The following is a 25,844-nucleotide window of genomic DNA, read 5'->3' on the forward strand; positions in this document are numbered from 1 at the left end:
CACCAGCATATTCTCATCGAGAACTTCAAGTCCTTCGTTGCAGGATTCACTACAGAGGTAATTGCAGGTATGCTGGCTTCACATGTTGCTTTCTGCTTTGATGGTGAACTCTGGCACACTCAACAATGTATCTGTCTTGCTCGTCTTTACATCCCTAGCTCAGTACCTCGCACATAGTAGGTGCTCAAGAAGTAGCTGCTAAATTAACCGGCAGACATGTGTGGGTTTTCTTATCCGATACCATGAAAATAAAGTTTCTGTATGGCCCGTAGCAGTTCCCCCACCCCCACCAACTCCCTGTGTGGCCTCACTCTGGAACACACTGTGAGTCCTGCACAGGATCAGGTCGCAACAATGGGAGTCTGCAAAAGAGTACCAGCGGGTACGGGTGGGCAGGTGCTCCCGTCATGAAGTCAAGCCAAGCGGTAGGTGGGGGCTGAGCTCCAACCCGCTCTCTCCTCCGCAAGCTATGATGCAAAACTACACTGCTTAGAAGGAAACAGAACCTCTTCAGAATTCTATCATCACCTTGAGAATGTAATTTGGTCTTTGCTTTCACTGAACACACTGCATGCAAATATCACGTGAACTAAACAATGCAATGGGCCCTGGCTGGTGTGGCTCTGTGGATGGAGTGCTGGCCTGTGAACCAAAGGGTTGCCAGTTCGATTCCCAGTCAGGCACATGCCCGGGTTTTGGGCCAGGTCCCCAGTAGGGGGCGCTCAAGAAGCAACCACACATTGATGTTTCTCTCCCTCTCTTTCTCACTCTCTTCCTCTCTAAAATTAAATAAATAAAATCTTTAAAAGAGAATAAAACAATGCAATGGGAGCCAGTAAGAATCGTGGATCGAAGAGTTCACCTGCAATGCACCGGTGCTTTTGAGGGAGAGGACGACACAGCAGCCAGGAAAGACCGATCGAGGACCCAACATTTCTGTTTCCTCTACTTGAATTTCTCTTTCACTCCTAAGCCTCCCCGAGTGCCAAGACATGAAGCCCATGACGATACTTGATGAATACACTGAGCTTTTGTTTAGTTTCGTAGAGTTATGTATTTGGTTAAGACTTTGGTTCAGACTTCTTTTGCAGCCGTGACGCTGCCGCCTGGCATGGCCAGGGCGCTTGTGAAAACACCGACCCGTCATCATCTCGGTGCAAACGCCACTGCATCCATGAGTGATGGTTTCAACAGTGTTCCTCAGAACACATTTCAATCACTTTCCAACCACAGTTGTGAAACCATCTTGATTTTTAAACGCCTGGCTTGGAGCCAGAGCCCAGAAGCAGTTAGTTATCAGATGCTGTCAGTCACGCCGGGGAAGGCCGGGCAGCCCACAGAAAGGGAAGCAGAATGACTCCCTTTTCTTAGCGACACAGCTGACGATCGCAGGGGTAGAGGTGACTGGTATCTCCTGCACGCGGGCTGCGCGCCAGGCGCTGGGCTAGGCCTGTCGCTACCTTATCTTGACTGGGAGCAAAGAGATGAAATAACTTAAGTTGCAACGCGAACCTTCCACTTTGTTGGAATCCAAACAAAATATCCTTAAAGGCCTGCCCTTTTCCAAGTGAGATAAATCCACTTCTGAACATCCAAGACCCAGGGATCCAGAAAACTCTTTCTAGAAGGGGCAACTGATTGGCCCTTTCTTAGGAGGGTATAAACAGGTATACACCTTATTGCTGCTACTCCTAAAACAGCCCCAATTTGCCCCAAACAAGCAAATGTACAAAATGTGCACTGACCCACCTCCGCTGTCAGTCTAAATGGATAGTTCCCGGCTGTGGTTTTCCTGGGAAATGGGACTCTTCCCCTGCTGCCCAAATTTATTCCAGTTACATATCACCCTCAGGTTCCCGGGGAGGAGACAAGTCATTCTGGTGATGGATGGGCCAATATTTCTCTATCATCTTGCAAAGTAAGCAAGGAGACTTCCAGTTTATAAGCACTCTCTGGCTGTGTTAGAGTCCAGTAATGAAGACGGTGATTTGGGGGGAAAAGTGATACACAACTAAATGCTGGAAATAATGTTTGGAGCCATGAATTTTGTGAACGTTGTGGAGGTCAGAGCATACCTTTCCACTCAGGGGGCCTGATGCCACTCTTCAAATCGGTCGCCCTTCACCCAAAGATCGAGTCCAAGAGGTTTGCTTGTGGTTTAGCAGGGTATTTATTTCTCCAAATTTCACATTTCTTCCTGTCGATTCGTCATCATGAATTTGTACTGGTGAAGCTCAGACAGCTTCCCAGTGAAGGTGATTATTTGTTGAAATAATTAAAACTAAGCCGAGTGATTAAGATTCCTGGCACAGAGAAGTTTTATCAAAAATCTTTAGTTACTTATGGCCGCTGTGACAGAGCACACAGTCTCACTCTGCGTGTGTCCTGGTAGCTAAGGCAGTAAGAGAAACACGATTCCTTAAGTATTTTCATCACTTTCAGGAGGAGGCATATCGGCAAATAAGACACAACGAAACAGAGAGAGGAGAACCCTTCTCACCCGTCGGTAGGAACGTGAGACGGTACAGCTGCACTTGTGTTCACGTTAGGACCTAGCGGGTGGGCTTCTGGGTGTGGACAAAACAGATAAAACTCTTGCTCACACGCTCCCAGATACAGGATGTTTGCTTGTAGAGTGTCTGGTAAAGGCAAAAACTTCAAAAAAAAAACCCCCAAAATTCACTTCCTAAATTCTCACTAATAAGGAATATACTTATACAGTAAAATATATACGTAATTTTAATATGAATAACTAGATCATACAGATCAAAGCAAAATAACATTAAATGAAAAGTTGTAGAACAGTTTTCCAAGATGATAATAAAAAATAAAAAGTCAAGCCCTGCCTTGTGTGGCTCAGTGGGGCGGGCTGGGTATCATTCTGCAGACCGAAAGGTCGCTGGTTCGATTCCCGGTCAGGGCATGGGCCTGGGTTGTGAGCCAGCTCCCTAGTAGGGGAACCTGCGAGGGGCAACTGACCGATGTTTCTTTCGCACATTGGTGTTTCTCTCCCTCTCTTTCTCTCTCTCTTCCCCTCTTTCTAAAAATAAATAAAATCTTTTAAAAAGCAAGTCAAAATGACCTGAGTATGTTATTTTTGAACCTGTAAGCTTTGTATAAAATACACAAACAGGGACTGGAAGGTAATACACCAAATTTATGAGACTTGTTCCCTCTGGGAGAGGGAGGTGAGGCATGGATCAGCGGATGGAGGCAAAGGTGCTTCAGTCCTAACAGAAACAACGTAACATTATTACTGTTCATCTAAGTGGGTCTTGTACATGTATTTATTACATGATTTATGTGCTTTTTAATTCTTTAATTGAAAAAATTAAATTTTTATGATTTGTGCAAGATTAAGGACCTCCAACGCAGCCTATGTATCCCAGAGACCACATACATATCAGAGTGATCGTCTTTGATATGAATGTTATAATCAAATGAACATATCTCTATTTTAACAGTTCATTCACTGTTCAACAAATATTTAGTGAGCTTTACTCTGAGCAGACACAAGACAGAATCCCTGCCCTTTGGAGCTTGCATTGTAGAGGGGGAAAGAGATGCAAAGACATGAGCCGTGTGCAATATAAGAAATATCAGGCAGTTGTAACTGATCTCCAGTGAGGCGTAACCAGTCTTCCTGACTGGTCGGTGTTGGTGCCAGTTCACTTGGTGGATGATTGAAACATCATCCTTTTAGTCAGTTCACTGAAGAACAATTAAGCAGGCTCAGGGGTGGGTAACAAGGTGGAGGAGATGTTATTTTAGACAGTGTCCCCTTGAGGAGATGGGACCCTTGGAGATGGGGTTTTAAGCAGAGACCTACATACAAGGTAGAAGCAAGCTATGAGAAGAGAATGCGAGTCCCAAGCACAGGTCAAGAATCAGCTTAGTTTTAGGCAGCACTGCAAGAAGTAGCCGGTAGAAGTGAACACAGCGGGAGAGGTCAGAGCGGAGGGCAGAGAAGTACGCAGGGGGCCGACCCCACGGGGCCTTCCGGGCAGTAGTGAGGTCTGGACGTCGTTCTCAATGGGACCCCAAGTTACGGGAGGAAACTGAATAAAGAAAGGACCTGACTCCCCCAGCTTCTTTAAATGGCACACGTATCTAGCCCATAATTATATGATATAATTACGATATAGTACTATAAACCATGTATGCATTTGATAACAGAGCAGGACTGGGAGGCAGGGAAGGAAGGCAGGGGGAATCACAGAGTCCGGCCTTGAGACGAAGCTCAAGTTAACCTTCAGATAACTTCAGATATTGCTGTTCCTGAACAGCTGGTCAGGAACCGGCTGTTCGCAGTGGGGACAATGAGAAGTGGCCGGATTCCGAATACCTTTGGAAAGTGGAGCGAACATGACGTGTTGATGTGTGTTGTACGGACATAGAAGAGTTAGGGAGAATTCCTGGATTTTGCATCTTGAGCAACTAGGTCAACAGAAGCCAATGTTTGTAAAAATGGGGAAGACTAAAGACAGATTCGAGACAGAGAAACCAAGAGTTTTCAAATAAACATGTTAAGCTGAAAATGCCCACTAAGCATCCCAGGGAGACGGCAGGGGGGCATTTGGCTAGGATTAACGGTTGTTATTGATACTGTAAAAATTAAACATCAAAAGGACCCTGCTAATTACTTTTTTCAACACCTCATCCTCAGGAACAGATTTTTTTTTTTTTTTAACTAGCCAACACTTGCTGACTTCTTCTTCTGGCTCGCGACGGCGAACACAATACGTATTCCGGTCTCTGTGGTTTCTAACAGCTATTTCCATTCACACGAGCACGTTCTCGGAAGGGAAAGCAGGAGTGGGAACAAGCGCCGCTGATTGGCCCGCCTGTCCCTGAATGGAGCACTCATCACACAATGTGCGTTTCCAGCGTTCCCTGCACTCTGTTTACAGAATCCAATTTTCTGAAGTTATTGCAGATAAAAGGCTTTTTAAATAACAAAATCACAGTATTGTAGCTCATTGTCCCCAACTGTCAATGTGATTTTTTTAAAAGAAGGTTTTTGCAACGGTTTTATCCCACATACGACAAATCAAATTAGGGGAGATTTCGCTGCAGAGTTTGAGAGGAGGACCCACCATCAGACAGTTTATATCCTGTCCCTGCCTCCCCCAGTTAGGTGGAAGAGTTTATTTAATCTCGTGCCTCCAGTGCCTTCACCCATTCATTAAATAAGGACAGTGATAGGATTGAGGATTAGGTCAACCAACAAAACATTTAGCACAGTGCAGGCCACCATGTAAAGTGCTTGCTAAATATCAGCTACAAATATCCTTTGTAGAAACACAACCCGCGTTCAATGCAACAGGCAGGCAGTGAGGTCCCCATCAGGCCCGGCGCTGTTGAAATGGTGTGCCCCGGTGACCGGGGAGTGGGGCTCTGTTCTGAGCCACAGCACAGAGCACCAATGAGCATGCGTCCTGACCCCGCAGGGAGGGTGCGTCTGTCTGCACTGGGGAAGCCCACACGAGTGCTCCAAGCAGCCCAGGCGAACACCTGGCCGCCAGCTCAGTCTCTGCATCACACACAGCCCTCTGCTGCAACTCGTGCTGACCACGCACTGGGCTCTCCGGTCCCTTGGACACTTGCCGGGAAGTGCATGTGACTTCCTCACGTTACCACGTCCAAGAAGGAGAGGCAGCGCCAGGAAGAGACAGAGAGTCACAGGTGCGGGTGAAAACTCCCTGTCCGGACATCGCCGGATGACAGTGTCAGCGGCTGGGCCTGCGCACCGACGTCCACGCCCTGGAACGACAGCGCCGTTTCCTGGCCCTGCAGCCCCATCCAACCCAAATCTCACTTCACAGTTTAGAAGCCAGTTTCAACGTGGGTCACAGAGCGAAAAGCAATTCTGGTTTCTGCCTCCTCAACTCACATCTTTCATTTTCATGGAACCGACACTGTGCATCTATCTGATCTATCTGTTTCCCAGAAAGAGGAGAAGAAACACCCTGGCCACAACCCCAGTGAGTTCTGTTCCAATGTCGTGCCTGGGAGACGACTCTCATCACTGCCCCCTCTGGCAAGGAAAGGAATTCCGGAATCTAAAGAATGGCACCTGAAGACGAGTCTGCCCACGGGTCTGGCGCATTAGAACCCACACTGGCAGGCTTCACCGCAGCCGCTTTAGACAAAGATGACAGTTCTAAGGGAAAAGGGACACCTTGCTTAGGGCAAATGACAGCTTCTCAGTGCTCATCTGTTCGGGACAAAAGACGCGAGGAGCACTCAGCGGCCCCTCCTGGCCCCGAGGTCCCCACCAGCAAAGTCCAGGGCGAGAACATGGAAAATGCCCACAGAACAAAGAGTGAGGAAGACTCTGAAACAAGAGCTCTTTTCCTGGGAGAAAGGACATTCCTATTTTTGAACTCAATAAACTACTAGAAATGCCGTCTATGTAAAAGGCTCAGGTATGAAATTAAAAATATAGTATATGTACATATTTACATAATGGGCTTCAACAGAAAAGTTAGAAAGAGGGCCAAAAGAACATTAAAAATTAAACTTTTCAATAGGCGAATAAACACATCTTGAAAATAAGATGTCATTTTCACCTTCTGGTATGTCCCTACATCCACGCCAAATTTTGAAAATGATTGCCTCCCCAGAAAAGGTAGTGGGGATAAGGATAATTTTATTATCTTTTTTGGTAAACTACTTATTTTAATGTATTGGCTATGGCCCTATACCAGAGGAGACTTCTAGAATACAATGCCTAGTGTTGATAAGGATCTAGTGACTGGAAGATTTCCACGAAACGTGGGGCGGGAACATGACTTGATAACTCTTTCTGGAGGACAACTTGACCCTGATCAGAGCTCAAATGTGGACACAAACAAAATAATCTAAATGTCTATAAATAGAAGATTGAGGAAAGAACTACCCATATCGTGGAATACGACATACCACTGCATCTCAAAACCATGATGTTGCATTAACAAAGGAAGTTACACAATGATGTACACAGTATTTTCTCCTTTATGCGAGTTTCAAAAACCATGCTGCGTCCCACTTGCGGATAGAAATCAATATATTATTTTCCATCATTTGCTAAAAAAGAGAAACACACATCACAGGGCATAGCCCACAGAAAGGGTAAATACTGTTTTGTGACACTCCTGCTTTGGCTGAGTGTGTGTATAGGCGTGTTTACTGAGTTCCTGTATAAAATGCATTTCTCGGCGTGGATCAATTTAAAGCGAGTTTCAAAGCTGCAGGTATAGTTTACAAGGTGTAATTTGCTTGTCTTCAGCTTGCTGCTCCCCAAGAGCTGCTCCCGACGCTGCTCTCTACTGCGCTGCAGAAGCTGCCTCCCTTCCGCTGCCCCCCCCCGCCGAAACCTCTCTCGGGTCCGGGCAGAAGACAGCAGGGCCCAGAGAGAGGGGCCGGACTCGCACGTGCTGATTCCAGACCAGCGTCTCCTTCCCCACGTTGACCCCGCTCAGCGCCGACTCCACGCTTGAGAAGGCAGGAACACAGCCCTGTCCGAGAGCCCCAGCTAAATACAGGGCGAGGAGCTCAGCGCGCCCCGGTGTGAGCATTTAACGCGGGAGGTCTGGCATACAGAAGAAGGGTGTGTTTCCTAAAGAAGACTGTAACAGACTGAAACAATGGGAATAACAGCACGTCATCAGAGCGGGAGGGTAACTAAATGAAAGACGGTTTATCCACCGAAGACACAGATAGCTTTTAAAACCATGTTTTCTAATATAGAATGATACAACTAAATACTAAAAAGAATGCTAAATGAAAAAGATGAAAAGCTGTATCTGATAGGATTTCAACTCTATAAAACAAAATGCATGGTGCAGTCAGGGAGAGAGGTGTGTAGGAAACAGCGGCAGAGTGACTTTGGTGTTGCGCGTGAGGCTCCTCTATCTTTTCCGAATTTTCTATTTGGGTAAATATTTTGGAAACGAAGTTTATTGGGGTGATACTGGTTAAGAAGATCGTGTAGGTTTCAGGTATACAACTCCGTGGTCCCTCATCTGTACCAGACCCTCTGTCACCATATACTGGACCCCTTTACCCTTTACTGTCCCCTTCCCTCTGTTGGCCGCCACACTGCTTCTGTGTCTCTGAGTTTTTGTCTTGTTTGTTCATCTGTTGCTTTCAGTTTTATATCCCACACATGAGTGAAATCATATGGTTCTCGACTTTATCTATTTCGCTTAGCATGATATCCTCAAGATCCATTCCTGCTGTCACAAATGGATAAATATTTTTAAAGGATTCAATTAGAAGTGGGGGAAAAATCCCCTGTATATACACCCAGCATCGGAGCTCAGACCACCTGTCTTTGGAGAGAACAGCATCATAAACCACCCAGGTGCAACAGCTAGACTTTTCTAGATGACCCTGGTTTTACAGAGGTAAAAACAAACCTCAGATTCCTGGTCACAGTTCTCACGAAGGAAAACACATTCTGGAAAACCGATACTGCCTTCAATCCACTGATCAATGGAAACCATGTTACTATTTACTTGTTGCCTGGAAGGACGCTAAGTGCTCCGAGGCAGAAAAGCAACATCGGGTTTAGTCTCTGTTGAGTTCTCTGCATCAGAGAACAACGTAGCGATATATCTCAAAAACACAATGTTGAAATAAAAACAGGCAGTGACACAGTAAGGTGTACAGTAGGCTTTGTCACAGATGCTCGCAAAGAGGAGTGCTCTCGTTGGAGAGTAAGGGCGTAGGAAACGCCCTGTGCGAGCTAATGAGATGTGCCGAGGGGCTAAGTGGCGGGACGTAGTACAGTACATAGAGCACATGGGTACCGCAATGCAATGCCTGTGTGTGTGTGGATATATATACATACACACTCAATGGTGTTTGCGTATATACATGCATACATACATACATACGCCTTGTTATACTACATATTTATATGTGCATCGAGAAAGAGAAGAGTTTAAAGGCCGGGAGAATAAGAGCTGAAATTGGCAGGAAGTGTAGAGAGGAATCACCTTGACCTAGACCTTGAAGGGTGGGTGCACTGGGATAGTGGAGAACGGCCCAGTACGCTGAGCGAGAGGAATGAATGTCCCGTGCCTGTCCAGGTAAACACGTGAGATGAGGGGATGGTCCTGGCCCCCAGAGCCGGCCTCAGACCGTGTAGATCTCCAAAGCAGAGCAGAGCAAGCCCCCGCCTCCGAAAAAGAGAATCTGCCCAGGGGACCCCGAAAGGGTCCAGACATACGATGGTGGTTTTAGGATACGTCTTCTCGCACTTCTCGAGTGGTATTCCTCGAGGCTGACCGCGGGCAAGGCTACCTGTGGGGGACTGGAGGAGGTAGGGGGAAGGGGCCTACTACAGGGCAATCACGATTCCGAAGTCTCATGTTTCACCTTGAAGCATCTTGTGTGTGTATATGCGGTTGAACGCTTCCCCTAACCCTAGTGTGAAGTCGGAGTTCCAGGTAGGTGAGCCCTGGCTCACCCACTCAGCATGCTCCAGCGCCATCTACGTTAAGAACAAAATGTATAGACACCAGTCTAACTCATCAGGTTCTGCGATTTTTGGCTCCCCTCACCCTGCCAGATATAAGAAGTCATTCTAGCATTAAGCAGGCCACTACATTGTTGTTTAAATGCTGCGCCTCACCCACCCCGTTCTCTTGTCCTTCTCAGACACAGGTGAACCTCAGGCGCTCAGCTACGGGAGAAGATCTTCCAGGTGGCCCTTGGATGTGTAGCAAAATAATGTTGTACCTTTAAAGTCTGAGTGCTGGCCTTATTTCTCCTCCATTCTCCAGGGACACGCTGTTTTCTATTCATTTTGCTTAAGGCTCTCCGGGACTTCCCTTGAAGCGGGGGGACCACACGTGCCCGACTCGGGGTCTCAGCACCAGCCGCTACTGCCCGGGCTCTGTGCCCTGTTGGTTCACTCCGCTCGCGGTCGTCCGGGATGATATGCGTGACGCACGGGCCCGGCAGAGAGACGAGGAGACCAGTGCACACGGCGCGCACTGTCTGGGCGCAAGGTGGGGCGCGGGACGGTTTTAGGTTTTGTTAGCACAGCCGAACAATCTGTGTCAGCCACCCCCAAGGCCCTCCCCAGAAACCGCGCACTGCTCCGCCAGCGAGCTACAAGCCCAATGCTGAGGCTCCCATCCAATCAGATCCCCAGCCTTGAGTCCCCCGGACACGCCCCGGGGCCCGATGGACGGTCGTGGGAGGTGAGGCTGAACACACTGGATTTAGGATCGGGTAGCAAGCTTTAGGCTTGACACAGTAGATCCTTAAGGAGCTATCGCAGGCTCCTCGACAAGGAAATACTCAATATGGGGATCTATCAGAAAGATTGATCTCCATGGAACTTAACTCACTGCAAACATGAATTAAACTTTTCCAAGAAATAAGTCAAAATAATGAACTAATAGCAACGAAGTGTTAATAATGAAGGAACTGAAGGTTTTTAAAAATTCCATTCTGGCATAATTAAGGGATAAATCAGTTCAAATGAAATATGTCACTGTTATTAAAACTTCATTTATTGAATTATGTTCCATGTGAACAGAGTGTATTTTTTAAGATTATTCGATTATTATATAAGTCAATGTCGTTTCCCGTTTTGGGCAAATTGATATTAATGCCTTGCCGTTGAAAACGCAACTGAGTTTATCCAATTAGCTTCCCAGAGGCCACCTGAAAGCCACCAGACGGCCTCCCGGGGCCGAGGTCACATCAGAAATGCGAGTTACGGCGGCCTGAGACCACGCATGCGCGATCGCTCAGCCCACTGGGCGCCTTTCCCATCAGGAGGCACAAGGTCTTTCCACTCCCTCCACACACTGCATCGGAACGTAATGACTTACGCTCTACCCACAGTGCTCACAATAATTAAAGTTTTTCCTTCTTCCTAATAGGAGTCTTTCTGAAAATAGCACAATATCCAATGACCGTTAACAGACCTGCCATGGTGCTTGAATAAACGCCCAACGAGAGTTGCGGGCGCCCATTAGGAACTTTCCCCAAGAAAATCCATTTCCATTTCAAATTCTGACATTTTATTTAGAAAAATTACACGCCTTCTTTTCATTATTTCAGTAAACATAATGAGGGGATTGCTAACTGCCCCTCAGAGTACTTTATTTTCTCCAGGTTTTTAGTAATATGAGCCTACTCGTAATTAAAGGCATGCTACATTAATGATGCCTACGGTCTCCAAGGGGAACAGTTAATGTCCACCTCATAATATTATGCCAAAATTACACGCACAGAAGACTTTTTAATAACCTTTGTTTCCTAATTTAGTTTTGATTGGCTCTGAAGCCCACAGCCGCACTTGAGGGCTCACATTTCTGCCGCCATCAGCACTTCTGGGCCATAAATTGTACCGGCGCGCCGACTCCTTCCGCCTGCAGGGCTTCTGTTCCAGGCTGCTGTCTGCCCGATCCACAAAACCAGCTACAGGCTGCAGACAACGGCGGATAATTCGGCCGTTCTCAAGCCGCTGGGGCATGGCGCGGCAATAGGACAGCTACCTTGGTCCACACACAAAAAAACAAGGCACAGGGTTATCACTCAGCAGGACGCACAGGTCCGTGTCACCCGCCACCCCGCTTGCTCTTTACGCCAACAGGACACGTTGCAGTTGCCAGGCGGTCTGTGCTAACCGACGGGGCTGCGTTCCCTGACGCTTCTGTGTGGCTCCAGGAAGGCGACCGCCCGTCCCGATGTGGAAACACAGTCCGAGACAGAGGGCTCGGCCCTCTCCTGCCCGTCAGGGTCCTCCCGCTGAGCAAACACAGAGCTGGTTTAGCCACGCACAACTTCAAAGAAATACGTTAAATTAAAAACAAACTGATGACCTCAATACACACAATTCATTCATAGAGATGTAGATATATCTACATCTCTCCCTATACTCCCCTACTCTGCTGTCCTGAGTAGAAATGGCAGAATTCTCCCATGAAACTCCTGTTTGAAATGCTGGTCCCATGAGCAGGCAACCACTGAAGATCAGCAGACAGGAAAGAGTTATAAAGCAGGGCATTCGGGTTAACAAGCAGAGGTCTATCATCAGGTGGAATCACGTGGTCCTTTTCTCCTGAGTGTTCCCTCGAAAGTGAAGGCATTCGTAGGTGGCACAGAACAGTGGAGCTGATGCAAAAAGCAGCAACCCAGACTCTCCATGCATTGCCGATGAACTTCAACTTTACATACAATCAATGGGCTATGGGAATCACGGGGTCCTTCTCTGGCCAAACGTGCCCATGGCGCTCAGAACTGCCACCGTCACAGCTAGTAAGGATGACAACTAGCTGAGCAGGGCGTGGCTGAAACTATTTTGCAGCAAATATTTGCATACAAGGGCTAAGCGGTGACGGGGCCGGTGTGGGCGGTGACGGAGCTCCTACGGTGGCCACCCCGCTGCAATGGGCCACCGTGACTGAGAGAGCAGAGGAGAGAGTGTGAACATCCTAACGCAGGTGATTTTACGGATTCCCATTAGACCGTGGGCCATGGAGCCCCTCAACGGGCCTGACGCGACAGCATCCCCTACGCTGCCGCAGCCCCGCGCCTCGGGCCAGGAACCCGCCCACCGATGCGCTTCAAGGCAAGTCCGCACCTGCGCGGAGGACGACCGTGCTTCTAGACTGCACCGTCGTCGACCACCGGACCTGTCACACGCATCCAAAGAGTCCCCAGGTCCGCACGTGCGGGATGGATTGTTCAGTCCGCTGGGCCCATCACGTGCACATTCGCCCTCTCCCTCGGAGAAGACTTCACTCAACCACAGTCTCAAATCCGCTGAAGCTGCCCTACTCCGACCAAACCCCGGGGAAAGGCAGCCTTGCGGAAAGGCAGCCCCGTGGGGCCTCGCGTGAACGTAAGCAGCACACAGGTGACCAGAGGGGACGAAGCCGAGAGGAATCATTCGAATGCTTCTTTCCCTTTGGGTCTCTAATGTCCCTTAGCCAGTGGGCCACTGGGGACCAGCGTGTTTAAGGCCCTTGGTCCAGGTCCCTGCGAAAGGCAGGCCGGAGACGTTCTAGGACGTCTCCTTGCCCACTCGTGATGGGAGGAAGGAGCGAGCGGAGGACGCCAAGTACACCCTGGAGCGGGGCGGGTGGGGATGGTGCTGAGGGGCGTCCCCTTGCCGGAGGCCAGGGCCGGGGGCGCAGCACGCTGAAAGCACCCCTTGAACGCACCGCGAGGGGCCTGTGCAAGTGGCAACAGCCCTCCAAACAAGGGGGTTTGCTGTTGTCCTTAGACGTGTAAACTGCTAAACAAACCCAGAAGTGGCGTGTGGTTACAGGTGCATGAGAACCCACTCACAGAGCTGAGTGTTCTTAGCAGTGGGAAGAGCGGGCCCAGAACGCATCCTCCACTGCCGGAGTGGGAGACCCCACTACCGCTCACCTGCACAGTCATCCTCCCCAAGATCTTAGACCTGACCTTTGATGAGAGGACATTAAAGGTCTACAGAAAGCCAACAAATGCCCTGCTGTTTCTACAGACACCTTGCAGCTTTGCTGATGTGCTGGAACCAGCTCCTGTGCTGGGAGTCTCCAGTTTCCGAAGTGCCTCTCCTTCGCAAAGTGCCTGCCTGCCTCCTGCCTGCCTCCCGGAGAGCCGGGTCCCCTCTGTGAAATATTCGCTCTTCCAGCGTCCCTTCGTCACAGTGACACCTAATCGCCCGGTGCCTTCTCTCCCTGCGCACGGAACCGGGTTTAGACTATCATTCAAACCAGTCCCCAAAGGCGCTTCTGAAAAATGGCAGGCCCTCAGCTTTTAGGTGAAAACACTCTTTATTGCTCAAAATTGTTTCCTGTTACAAAACCTTCTCTCCAGTGCCGGGCCTAGGATGATCTTATGCTAATGTAAGTCACCGGGGACTGAGAACAGATGCCGCTTTGATGCACAGGGTCACCCTCCTGAAAACGCCTGGGCCAGGTGCAAGATAATAAAAGTCAGGTAAGAATACTCTTAAAATCTGCCATACGATTACATCTGTTATGTGAAAAAATGGAATCACCGCTCCTGTATCAAATGAAAACCACCTCTAACCAAATAACAATAACAAAAACCAAAGCCAGTGACGTGCAGCCAATGAACACGCTGTAGCGTGCGCATGACTCAGCCCATCGATTTTCACCGTTTTAATCACCGAACTCTTACACTAACGCTTCACAGGAATATTTTCAGCACTGTCCCTGGTGACCATGCAGTGTGGCACTCCAACATGACCTTTCCACAAAGCGTTCACCCTTCCACCCAGAAAAAGACTCACGCACACGGCCAAAACGACGGACTCTGTAACCTTGCCTATCCAAGGGGCGGTACCGCCGGGCCTCGCGGCGCACGGCTCCATTCCGCGGCGTCTCGTCCTCGTGCTGATTAGATGCCAGAGGAAGGAACTTAACTCTCGTTTATGTCGATCAGCCTCTCGTACAACCGGTTTTGTGACCCAGTGTTTCGCTTACAGTCGCAGCACCCAGAGCCCCCATTGCACCGGGACCTGTGACTCCGGATGGTGCGAGCCTCCACGCAGAACACAGCCGGCGCCCGCCCCCAGCGTCCCCCCTCCCCCCCGCCTCCCGCCGAGCCAGCGCTGCGCCCCGGGCTGAGTCTTCACCTCCCCTCATCCGCACGCGTGGACCAGAGCCCCCACGCAGTACGCAATAGTCTACTCGAACGCGTTGCCTCACCATTGCACAGAACGTCTCGGGAGGGTCTCCGCAGGTGATGTCCGGCGGGTCCAGCCTCACTTTCAGGTATTTGGTCATGTCCGTGGACTCCGGCTGGCAGGCCATGTAATCCCAAACCTTCCCTTCTTCCGTGTAAATCTGAGTCTTACACACATCGTAATGTCCCCACACCAGCGGGTAGGGCTGCATCACCGAGGACACCGTCACCCAGAGGGCGTGAATGGACAGGAACCGTGACAAATACATCTCTAAGTTCTTGGCAGCCCTGGCGGGAACTAACGCGGGGCCTGCTCCTCGGGGGGCTGTGTCTATTTCACATACGCATAGACATAAACAGCGTTGTGTTTAAAGGAAAAAAAAAAAGAGGATGAGACCTCAAAGTCGATTCCAAAGCTGAGTGTGAAGGGTTGAGAGACTGTGCGTGTTCGGGGACATCAGGGACTTTGGTGACCTGCTAACATACTCGGGCGTTCGGTGTTAATAGCCACTGGCAGTTTTTTCCTTGTCCATTCGACCGGGGTCTAGTTTGGTGTTTGGAAAAGACGTCTAGTCGCAGATCACGACTTGGCAAAGGGAGGGCTCTCTGGCTGTACATCCGATAGCCCTGGGGTAGGTCCTGGGCGTGCGGGGCTGGCTCCCAAGGGCTCTTCGCCCTCCGATGTCAGTACTCGAAGCACGAGGGTGCGTGTCTCCAGCCTGGTGTCTGTGTCCCACCAACCATCCTTCTGGCACCAGCACCCTTTCAGAAACAAGAAGGATAAGAGTTACCATCCCAGAATCAATACATTACCACATGTAGGAGAGGTTGACACAGGGGAGGCTGGGTGCAAGACAAAGCAAGTGGATAACTTTTCCTCGCTGCTCTGCTGGAAGGAGCAGGCCACCGAGATCATTCCCACGGGGGAGAATTTCACTAGGAAGGATTGAACTCTTGCATAACACCAAGACACGTGTGTGTGTGTGTGTGTGTGTGTGTGTGTGTGTGTGTTCCAGGGGAGTCACAGGTTTTTACTTCAAAAGTTACACTTCCACCTGGACCACAATGAGAGCACGCAGCCAGGCTGCAACAAGGCTCCCAGCTGCGGGTGCTAGAAAGTTTCCCAGAACGGCAGCGGAAATGAGTGTCTTCATAACAGTGACACAGAAGTGACAGCCACTTGTATGCCTTTTGTCTCCCAGCAGAGAGACCCTAAACATCTCCAAAGGCCTTGTCCATTTCTTAGCTTTTGTTAGCACAGTGAACACTGGCGTCGTCAGCCGGCCCCCTGGAGGGGCCTGCTGTATTTTGGAAGAATTTAGCACCTTTTGTTTAGTCATCATGATAGTGTGGCTTCTGCAACAAAGACTCAAAATAAAACCAGAGCAGCCAATTTTCCTTTCCTAAGAATTCTCCATTCTCTTACACCTTTTTATGGACATGACAGCTGCTTTGCTAGTTACTTTCTGTAACACAAGAGGAGACTCTTTCCTAAAGGCGAATATTATACGCGCTTTAGAACGAAAAGCTCTGTAGTAAAACACACTATTTAAAATGCACATTTGAAAATAGCGGAGGGTGAGTTAACAGGCCGTGAAGCAGAATAATATGGCACTAATTCTAAGAGAAAATAAAAATGACTATTTAACGATACTTTTGGTTAACTGGTAACACAGCTTCCGTAGCTATGGGTATGTTATTGGTGAGTTTCCCTGGCCACTTTTCTCGTTGGAGAGTGCTGTCCTCATCTAAAGAAGTGGCAGAATTTGGATCCTGGGTTTCAAAAGTGTCTTTGCCTCATTAGTTGTCACAGTCCCAGTAATTATTTTTAAGCCACTGGAAAAGGACAAAAAGCCCAGAGTTCTAGAAAATACCATTAGAGACCCTTCAATTCACATGAAGCCGTTTAAGTATGGATGTTCACTACCTCCAAACAATCTCATAAGAGAGATCCTGTATTTAAATAATGCACCATCTTAAAGTGAACTCAGCCACAGAAACCATGAAATGCCAGCAGATGGCTGAATTGTGTTTCCATAGCAAAGTAATTTATAATAATTGCTTTATGGATGCAAGTACAATTTTCATTATATCCCATTCATAAAATGTTATCATACAGCTGCAAATCGTGATATTTTCTATTAGGAAAAGTTGAATATTTGAGTTCCCACGAAGTGATAATCAGCTGTTTGTCTAAACACGGATAAGCTGCCGATCTGAATCCGCCTCTTCCGTGCAGCGTAAGGACTACACTCTGGTGAACGCAATTTCAAATCTTAGGCTAAAAAGAAAAACTCCCCAGGGAAGCGTGTGTGGTGGCCACTAGAGCCTTCTGGGTTTTGTTTTTGTTTTTTCAGATTCATTAGTATATGTAAGCTGGCATTTTCAGAAACATCCAACAATTTGACAAGTAATACTCCAAAAAGCTGTTACAATAGTACAAATGTACATTTTCCAGATGCGTGTTTCCACGGTGTTTACTCCTGTGCTATATAACCAGGACAAACACTTTCAGGATGAGGGTGTGTGTGTGTGCGTGTGAGTGTGCGCAGGGTGGTAGCTGAAGCAGCATACACTCCACTAGACCAGGAATTATTCACTTCAACTCTTCGCTCCTAGTTCATAGCAACTTATCTCTGAAGGACAACATACTCTCGAGGCCCAGAAACAGGTGGCAATGACTCTGAACTGACTCAGCACTAGGAGATAGTCCTTAATACTATTTTTAAAATACGACCCCAACTATATATTTGAAATCTCCCTGAGATGAATCCTCACTTTTTTTTTTCAACCAATGGATGCGATCGCCTTTCCCCATTTACTCCTGGTGGCTGTCTTTGCCCACCTGCGGCCCTCCTGCAACCACACACGGAGAGGGGACTGTGTACACTCACGACAGACACTGGGGCGCGAAGGAAATGCGCGGGGACCCGTCCCTGTCTCCTGCCCCAACGGCAAACCCCCTGTAACGGATTCTCATTAAACCGCAGCAGAATCATAATGATGGCCATTACGCGGAATTATGGACTGCACCGCTGATCGAATTCACAGGACTGACAGGGGAAAATGCAGAGCAGGGCAAAGATATTTGAATGCTACGCTTTCGCAGGCCCGCGCGACAGACCTTCTTGACAAGAAGCAGCCAATTATAGCTTACACTTCTGGCACATAACCAGTTGTGATTAATAGTTTTCCATTACATTACAGACGTACTATTAATGTATTAAAAATGTCAAGCCTTGGCAAGCGCTAATGTGGTGTGGCTCAGTCGGCCTGCAGAATTTGCATTTAATGAGCTCCCATTGACACGGGAAAGATATTGACCACCGCGCGCAGAGGTCAGGAGCAGGGGGTCGCTGAGCTGCTCTCGAGCACAATTATTTGATTCCGTTCTCATTTTTTTTAGACCTGCCGTGTGCGTCACCCACTCTGTGGCCTTTGCGTCAGGCTCGCCTTGCTGTGCCACCGCAAGTGCTACGCGCACGTCAGAGAACAACCTGTTAACGTACAATTAGCAGGAGATTTAAACTGGGAACTTGCGTGGCACCCCGCACACCTCTGCCAAAATCAGAGACTTTCTCCTAAAGGAGAGTGATGGCGTCTTCAAAGGAAATAAAACGATGTAAAGACATTGTTTTTAAATGTCTGTCATTACCTCATGGCACCGGGTTAAAATCATCAATAGCTTCTTAAAAGCTGGGTCCTCGCAGCAAAGAGCTAGGCACACCGATTACGGGAAGGCCCGTTTGGGGCAGGTCTGGGGATTTCACGCACTGAACTAATAATCCCTCCGCCCGGGGTCGGAACTAATTGCCCAGGGACCGTGGGCTTTGGATTTGTCTCAGGCATGTGCATCACCTAACTGTTCGCAGCTCCAACTCCAGTTCCTGACTTTGCAAACCTTGGGAGCTGAGCGTGAGTCAAACAGAGCCACCACCTCTTCCTGCGCACTGAAGCATCGCGGAGTCCCCTCGGATAAAAATACCCACGAACACGCTGGGAGAACTCCTTAGCCCTGCTGTGTGGATTTGCAGAGCCGACACAAAAACGCAAAATCATGCCGTGCCCTCAAGTTGATGGATGTGACCGATCTGGTCTAAAATGGGCTATCCAGTGGCTGCGCACACACGGAACACTATCTTTCTCCAGGGCTCCGTCGCGAGTTCCCTTCCTCCTCGGACTAACTCTGCAACAAGGTATGTCGCGGGCCCTTTCTCGGGGCAGAAAAGAAGTCTTCCCGAAATAGTTCATGGAAGTTAATCATGATCAACATTAGGGACAAGGATATTCCGAAACCAAGTGCCATTTTCATCAACGGAGAGGGAACTACTGAGAGTGAATCCCCAAACTCCAGCTGCTTTTCCACCTTTGTTCTATTATATAATCTTGCTCCGGGCTGGGGGCGGCGCTGGGAGGCTATTTGTGCCATAAATACTGGGCTCTTGGGGGGCACCTGAAATAGACAGCTACTGACTCATCCCTCATAGACACGAGGGCTTTTATTAATACACGTGTTTCTGAATGGGAAGGAACAAAAAGACTATCATCACATTCCATGGAGTGGAAAACATAAAGGGAGGATGATATACACAAATCCCATAACCTCTCAAACTTCGCAGCTCCCAACACGCTGCCGAGGAGCTTATGACTAGATGAGGTAGCTAACGGATTCTGACTGTTCCTTGCCTTTCCTTATCGGTTGTGAAGAGAACAGTGTCTTTCCATCTTCCTGGGAGATACTTGCTTCTCTCCTTTTGTTAACTGTCTCTCAAAACATGAGGAATTTAACGTGTCCTGCAATACGACTGACTCTTGTTTATAACTCATATTTGATTGGATCTTACGAGCAACCGCCTTTCGTGAGATTCTTAATAAAACCAAATAGCACACCTTGGCATTAGAAAGATCTCTGTTTTCACCGAGCGAAGGCTGAGGAGAGAAGTTACACAGTGCATATTCGGCAGGACGTGTGAGGAGGGGGATAATACACAAAATCATTTCAGAGGCAGTGCAGCCTCGAAGAAATCTGCCCTTTCGTGACTAAATCTTTCCTCCTCTGGGGGGAAGTTCAGAGCTCCGAGGCTTAAAGGGCACGGGTGAGAACATCTACACCCACCTGAAGTTTTGAAATGAAAACTTCAGGGTTCTGAAGATAAAATTATTTTTTAGAGTATGCTAAATCTCTTACTGACCTGAAATACAATTCACACACACACACACGCACACACACACACACACACACACAGCTTTCTGTGAACATACAACTAACTTTTGGAGTTGGATGACATTTTATTTCTTTCCGAGCGACTTGGGGTTTTTGTAACTAAAACTCTCTCTCGAAATCTTACAACTCTTAGAAACCATACCAACTAAAGGTGTGATGGTTTCATTTTTTAAGCACATTTACCTGATGCCCCCCCCCCCCCCCAGAATAACAAGGGAAGCAAAGACAGGTATCTGCTCCAAGTACGAGCACACAAAAGGACACTGCGAAATACACGGCCGGCCGCCTCCGGAAAGAGGTGACCTGCATCACTGTCACACACATGCCCGGTGAACACGGACAAAACAGACATCTCAAGGGGAAAAGCAGCTTTGCGTGCAAATAAAGTGTCTCCTTACACAATGCGAGATGGTCCCACTTCAACTTCGCCACAGGAAATATCACCAAAGCACAAGACAAATCTATAGAATTCTGAATGGCCTCGTGTTGGTCTTCAGTGGTGACACAGCTCTCATTTCAGGACACTCAGCAAAGGAAATGCACCCCTCACGCATGGGATGGGAAACACGGTGTGTTTTTTTCTGTGTACTGAGATCCACATGCAAACATCCAGATTTTGTCTTAATGAAAAACTGAAAGTTGTCTGTCTTCCCCAAAAGTCTTGGGCAGTTACGGAGCTGTTCATTCCCGCCCCCCCCGCCCCGAGAAAAGGGGCTGGAGGCACATGGAGCCCTCAGAAGTGACACAGTGCCAAAGTACTCCATGTCACCAGGGGCTGCTAACACCCCAGGGGGCACAGATGCTCTTCAGGGGCTGACCCAGCACGCCCCCCAGACGTCCCCCTCCTCGGAGGGAATGTCTGGGAAACTTGTCCTGACGAGCTTAACCGTTAAGTAGGTTTAAAGAAATGGTTTTTGCTGGAAGAGCTTTCTGGGTTTTTGTTTTTTTTTCCCCTCATTTCTGTAAGATAAGAAAACTTTAGTATTCTCGGTCATAAAATAGAGCCTTATTTCTAGAGCAAAGCTACTGCCAGATACACCATATGTTTAGTTCCGCAGAATGTTGAATCTCACTCAGAATTTCCCATTCCGAGCACTGGCAAACTGTGCTAAGGAGGGGCTCCATCCCCTTTCCCGGGGTCAAGGGAAGAATGGGGAAGGGGTTGGGGGGGGGAGCCTCTACTCTCTGGAAGTCTGCAGGATGGAGAATGCATCTCTGACTTTTCCAAATAAAGTTGCTTTAAAACCCCCACTGGGAATTTTCCTCCTTGGCCCAGTGAAACCACCTCTTTCTTAAGTGGATTTCTGGAAAAGGGGAGGAAAAAAAAAAAAGGTCCCCAGGTAAGATTACGAAAATCAACAGCAGAGGGCGCAGTTTCTTTTTGTATCCAAGTTTTTCGGTGTATGAACCCTTTAATCGGTTATTCTGGGCCCAATAATATCCAGTATTATTTGTGTTGTATATAGATATCCACAGATCCATAGGAAGGGCCGTTCGTTTTCCCTAGCCGATCCATCAGCCGACTAAGGCAATGCCAGTGAAGAAGCTGGGAAAATGTTCCAAACAGCCTCCCCACGCACCAAGTCCTTCCCTCTTTGAATTTTCCCTTCTCCCCAGCTGCACGACCTGGGATAGTAAGGCTTTAGTCTCGCACCAATAAAGGGGATTAAATGAAGGGAACTTCAAAAGATCAACGTGTGGACGCCGGCTGCACTGGGCCGGCAAGAGGGCAAGTTTTTTTCCCCAAAGCAAAGACAAATGGTGGAAGAAAGACAGGAAAAAAGAAAGGACCCTTCGGCGCGCGGTGTGTGGTCAGGTGTGTGCGGGAGGAGCGCGGCAGCGTGCCCGTCCGCGGAGACACGACCCAGGGTCCGGGCTCCGGAGACCCCGCGCGTTCCCCGCCGAGGCGCACACCCGGGAGCCCGGAGTGTGGGGGTGGGAGTGCGCGGGGTGGGGGGTGGTTCGCGCAGGGGCTCCGCGCGCTGCCTCCTCCCGGCGCTCCGAAAACTTCCTCGCCCACCCGGAGCCCTGCCACCCGCCGGAGGCAGGCACTGGGGGGCCGGAGGGAGGGGCAGCCCGGGGTGGGGGGTGGGGAGCAGGAGCTGCAGGATGGGCTGGGAGAGGGGAGCCTGGCGGCACTCACCGTGTGGCCCGATGGCCCTGGCGCCCACGGCGGCCCAGCCGACGGCGCGGGGCGGCGGCCCAACCTAGCCTGGCGCACCCCGGGAGGCGGCCGCAGCGGCGGAGCCCGCGGGTGGAGCTGGGTGGGCGGCGGCGGCGGCCCCGGTCGAGCCTCCGGGAGGACCGCTGGCAGCAAGGAGGGCGGGGTGTGCACCCGGCGCCGTGGCAGTCCCGGGGTCTCGATCGCGCCCGGCCCGCCGCGGGAGGGGACTCCGCGCGCCCCGAGCCCCGCGCCAGCCCGCCACTCCCCGCCGCTTAATTACCTTCGCCTCCGGGCCCCTGGGGGGAGCCTCCTGCGCGACGCCCCCTCTCGGAGCCCTGGCGGAGAGGGGGGGATTCCTTCTCGTTGACGTCCTCTTCCGAAATGCAGAAGATCGGTGACTTTGACAGGTAGATGAGGAGGAGGGAGCGGGGGTGGGCGGAGAGGAAGCGCGGACGGGAAAGGTGCCTCTCCCTCCAAAAATGTGGCGATATTAATAATGGAATCGCCGCCGCCGGGCGGTCTCGCAGCCCAGTCCCCGCCTGCCCGCTCTCCTCCGCGCCTCCTCGCGCCCCTGCCTCTGACACTTCTCGCCTTAAACTTTTACGGAGGGATTTTTTTTCCTCCTATTTCTAATTTTTTTCTCTTATTATTATTATTATTTTTTTTTTTTCAAATTAAGCCGCAGGACGATTTCCCGATTCCCGGGGATCAGAACCAGCAGCCCGGCGGTTCTCTCCCGCTTGGCACCGCTCTCATTTTATTTCAGATGAAGACGTGGCGCTGGGTCCGAGGGGACATCCGTCAGGGCGAGCAGCCTTGGCGCCAAGAACATCCTCCAAGACCGGGTCCTGCCGGGCTGCCTTCGCGCATTCCTCCACTCAAGTCAGAAATGTCGCCGCACAGGGCGCTGATGGCTGCGAGACGCGACGCACCCCGAGTCCGTCTGATGAAACGTACATGGCCCCCGACGCTTCTGGACTGCGGCGCCCGGCTGCCGCCCCGCCCGCCGCGCGCGGCCGGCCGGACCTGCTCCGAGTGGCCAGGCGAGCTCCGGGCAAACTTAGGGGCGCGTGCAGACGCGGGAGGGAGCGCCGCGCGGGGGCGGGAGACGCCGGGGACGAGGCGGCGAGCCCGGGGAAGCCGCAGCCCGCGGAGGGGTGGCGTGTACGTTTCACTTAAAAGCGGATCTTCTTCTGCAACTGGCAGCAAGTGGAAGGATTGCAAACCTTATACTCCCCGAGACCTGAGCGCTCCGAGCGGTCCTAACTCCGTCCCGCTCGCTGCGGCTGCGGCGGCGGCGGCTGGTGCTGCTGCTGCTGCTGCTGCTGCTGCTGCTGCTGCTGCTGCTGCTTCAACTGCAACGGGTACCACCCGGGCCGCGGCGCCAGGACCTCAGGCTGCGGAGGGTGGGAGACCACCTGCGCCTCCCCCCGCCCGCGCTCGCCCACGGAAACGCGGGTTCCCGGGACTCTCCGCGTACCTGGCACTTACGCCCTCGCGCGTCCCATCCCTCACTCCTGGTTTTAACCCAAACCGCGTCTGAGCGTACCCCTCGCCCCAGCGGGGACGGCCACGGTGTTTTTTAAACAATTCCCCTGCCCAGCCTGCGGTGCCTACAGAGCAAGCCTAGAACCTCCTCGCTTAGAAATCCGTGCTCCCTTGGAAAAGTTGGAGTTTAAGAGCGAGTGGTGCATTTCAGGCCTCGTTGCTTCTCCCAAGAGACAGAGAAATGCTCCCGAGACTTCATTCCCACCTGCGCGGGGGCTCAGATCGCCCCAGGATCACTGAGCTGCACGCTAACACCAGCGAAGATCAAGTCAAGACTTAGGAAGAGACGTGAATTAGAAAGCAAGGCGATTGCCATAGGGGAACACTTTGGCCTTAGGCGTCTGTAAGCATCTCCACACACAGCAGAAGCAGGTTTCCATACCGTTTATACCGTGACACGAGGGGAGTGAGTGAGCAGTAAGGGGAAAGGGCAGACGAGAGGGAGAAAAAACCGAGGCATGACAAGAAGTGCGCCCCCCCACCCCTGGCCCGCGGATCTGGGCACTAAGCTAAGGAGGAAGCGGTTCCGCACTTTGGTGTGGGCTTAGGTCTGGGAGCAAGCTCCCGGGTCAGGCTCCAGTGGGCGGCGGAGAAGCCTGACTCAGGATTGGTCAAGCCATGGGCGGCCGCGAGAAGGCGCAGAGCTAAGTTAGAGCAGTGAGTGGGGCGTTTCTCCTCCCGACTGCGACTGCGGGCGGTGAGACCAGCAGGGGGCTTCGGGGAGGAGGTCTTTGGACTGGGCCTAGACCCAGACCCTCCCTGGCTCCGAGAGGCCAGGATGGAGACAGGGCTTCGCGGCTCCTGGGCCCTCCAACCCCTGAGAGGGCACCTGAGTCTTTCCTCCCTTGACCCCCTCCAGGGCGGGAAGCTGGGATTTCCTGCTGCCCTCCCCGCTGCCACTCTGTACCTGAGCAAGCACCCACGTTACATGGAGTTCCTTGCAGGGGTGAAACTCCTAGAGGGCAGTCCGCTGACCGTGGCCTTGGCTCTCCACCGTCCTCCTCAGGGGTGGAAGTCCCCTGGGTAAATGGAGATGCCACTGGCCACCTAACCCTGCCTTACAGCCCCGCCCCCTCCCCTTCAGCCCGCTCAGCCTTCCTCCCTCCTGCTTGGGAAGCAACACCCACCTGCCGGTCCCCTCTCCTTGGCCCTTGGCCCAAAACACACAGCTCTCTGCCTGACCTCTCCCGCCTGCCCTTTTTGCTCCAGCCAAGGAAGCCCCTTCTGAATTTTCATTCTCAGTTTTCTCTGATCTTTTTAGGCCCTTTTCCAGTAAAAAGTAAAGAGAAATCTAGGCAGACACAGGAAACTCCATTCTGGGATATACCAAGATCTTTGCGATACTGGCTCCCAACCTGGAGAAATGGTCCCTTTCTTCTGCCCATATCTTGGAGCTGACCCCTGTCATCCTCTCTTCCTGTGCTAACTCTGCCCCCATTCCAGGGGTCCTTGGACGAGGGGCCAGACACTGGCCTTCACTGCGTCTGATTCCTGAGTGGGGTCCTGCTCCGTTAGCCCCACCTCCTCTGCTCCGGTCTTTTCACAGGCTCAGTGACCCACCAACTGAACGTGGGGCTCTGGACTCAGGTCGGGAAGTGAGACTGCGCAGAAGAAAGCGTTCAAGGCGAAGTCCCTTCCCCCGCAGATCTTGACCCTCCGCCACCCAGCGGGGATGGGGTGGGAAGGCCTTTCTCTCAAAAAGCACTTTGGGTGGAGCCAATGTTCTCCCTTAAACCGAGAACCTGTGGACTGGCATTTATATATTAACCCAGCTTTCCAGAACATACCTTGGCATATTGTTGATACCGTACGCACCAAATCAGGGATTGGCCCCAGCTCTTCTCTGAGCATCAGGGAAAATAACGGAGGGTGAACTTGTTTTTCCCATCATCCTTTGCTTTCTCCATCTCTCCATATATTTGATTCTCTTTGGAAAGAACAATGTGTCTGTTTTTACTTAACCTTTGCACTCTACTTTTTTCTCCTTCCCCTTTTAGGGAAGAACGGTGTGATCCCTTAGATCTTTGGCTTCAGAGCCCCAGCTGGATTCCGTGCGTTCCTCCTTCTGCTTCAACTCGGATGTCCGTCTATTTGTGATTCTATCGGGTCTCTTTTGCTGTCCGCTTTTTCTGGGTTATTAGCTGCCTAAAAACCTCCTTTGCAGAGATCTGGCAGGGTTGTTCAAGCACTTGTAATGTCAGTCTGCCCACCTGTTAGCGGTGCTGCATTTGCAATCCATCTTGTCCAAAAAGCTGT

At 50.5% G+C, this 25,844-nt stretch overlaps 1 protein-coding gene across 3 annotated transcripts in view; it reads right to left on the reverse strand.

The window, feature by feature from the left end:
* Nucleotides 1-22,991, reverse strand: part of NTNG1 (netrin G1) — a 260,055-nt gene extending 237,064 nt beyond the window's left edge. For all 3 annotated transcript variants that reach the window (XM_045816854.1, XM_045816856.1, XM_045816855.1), the window contains exons 1-2: nt 22,321-22,991; nt 14,676-15,414 (exon numbers count right to left, since the gene is read on the reverse strand). In XM_045816854.1, the coding sequence (XP_045672810.1) occupies nt 14,676-14,921 (246 nt within the window). In that variant the 5' untranslated portion in view covers nt 14,922-15,414; nt 22,321-22,991. The remainder of the gene's footprint in view (nt 1-14,675; nt 15,415-22,320) is intronic.
* Between the last annotated feature and the right edge of the window lie 2,853 nt (nt 22,992-25,844).

The sequence above is a fragment of the Phyllostomus hastatus genome, unplaced genomic scaffold, assembly GCF_019186645.2.
Source record: "Phyllostomus hastatus isolate PE091 unplaced genomic scaffold, TTU_PhHast_1.1 phas_scaffold_216, whole genome shotgun sequence".
NCBI classification, from domain to species: Eukaryota; Metazoa; Chordata; class Mammalia; order Chiroptera; family Phyllostomidae; genus Phyllostomus; species Phyllostomus hastatus.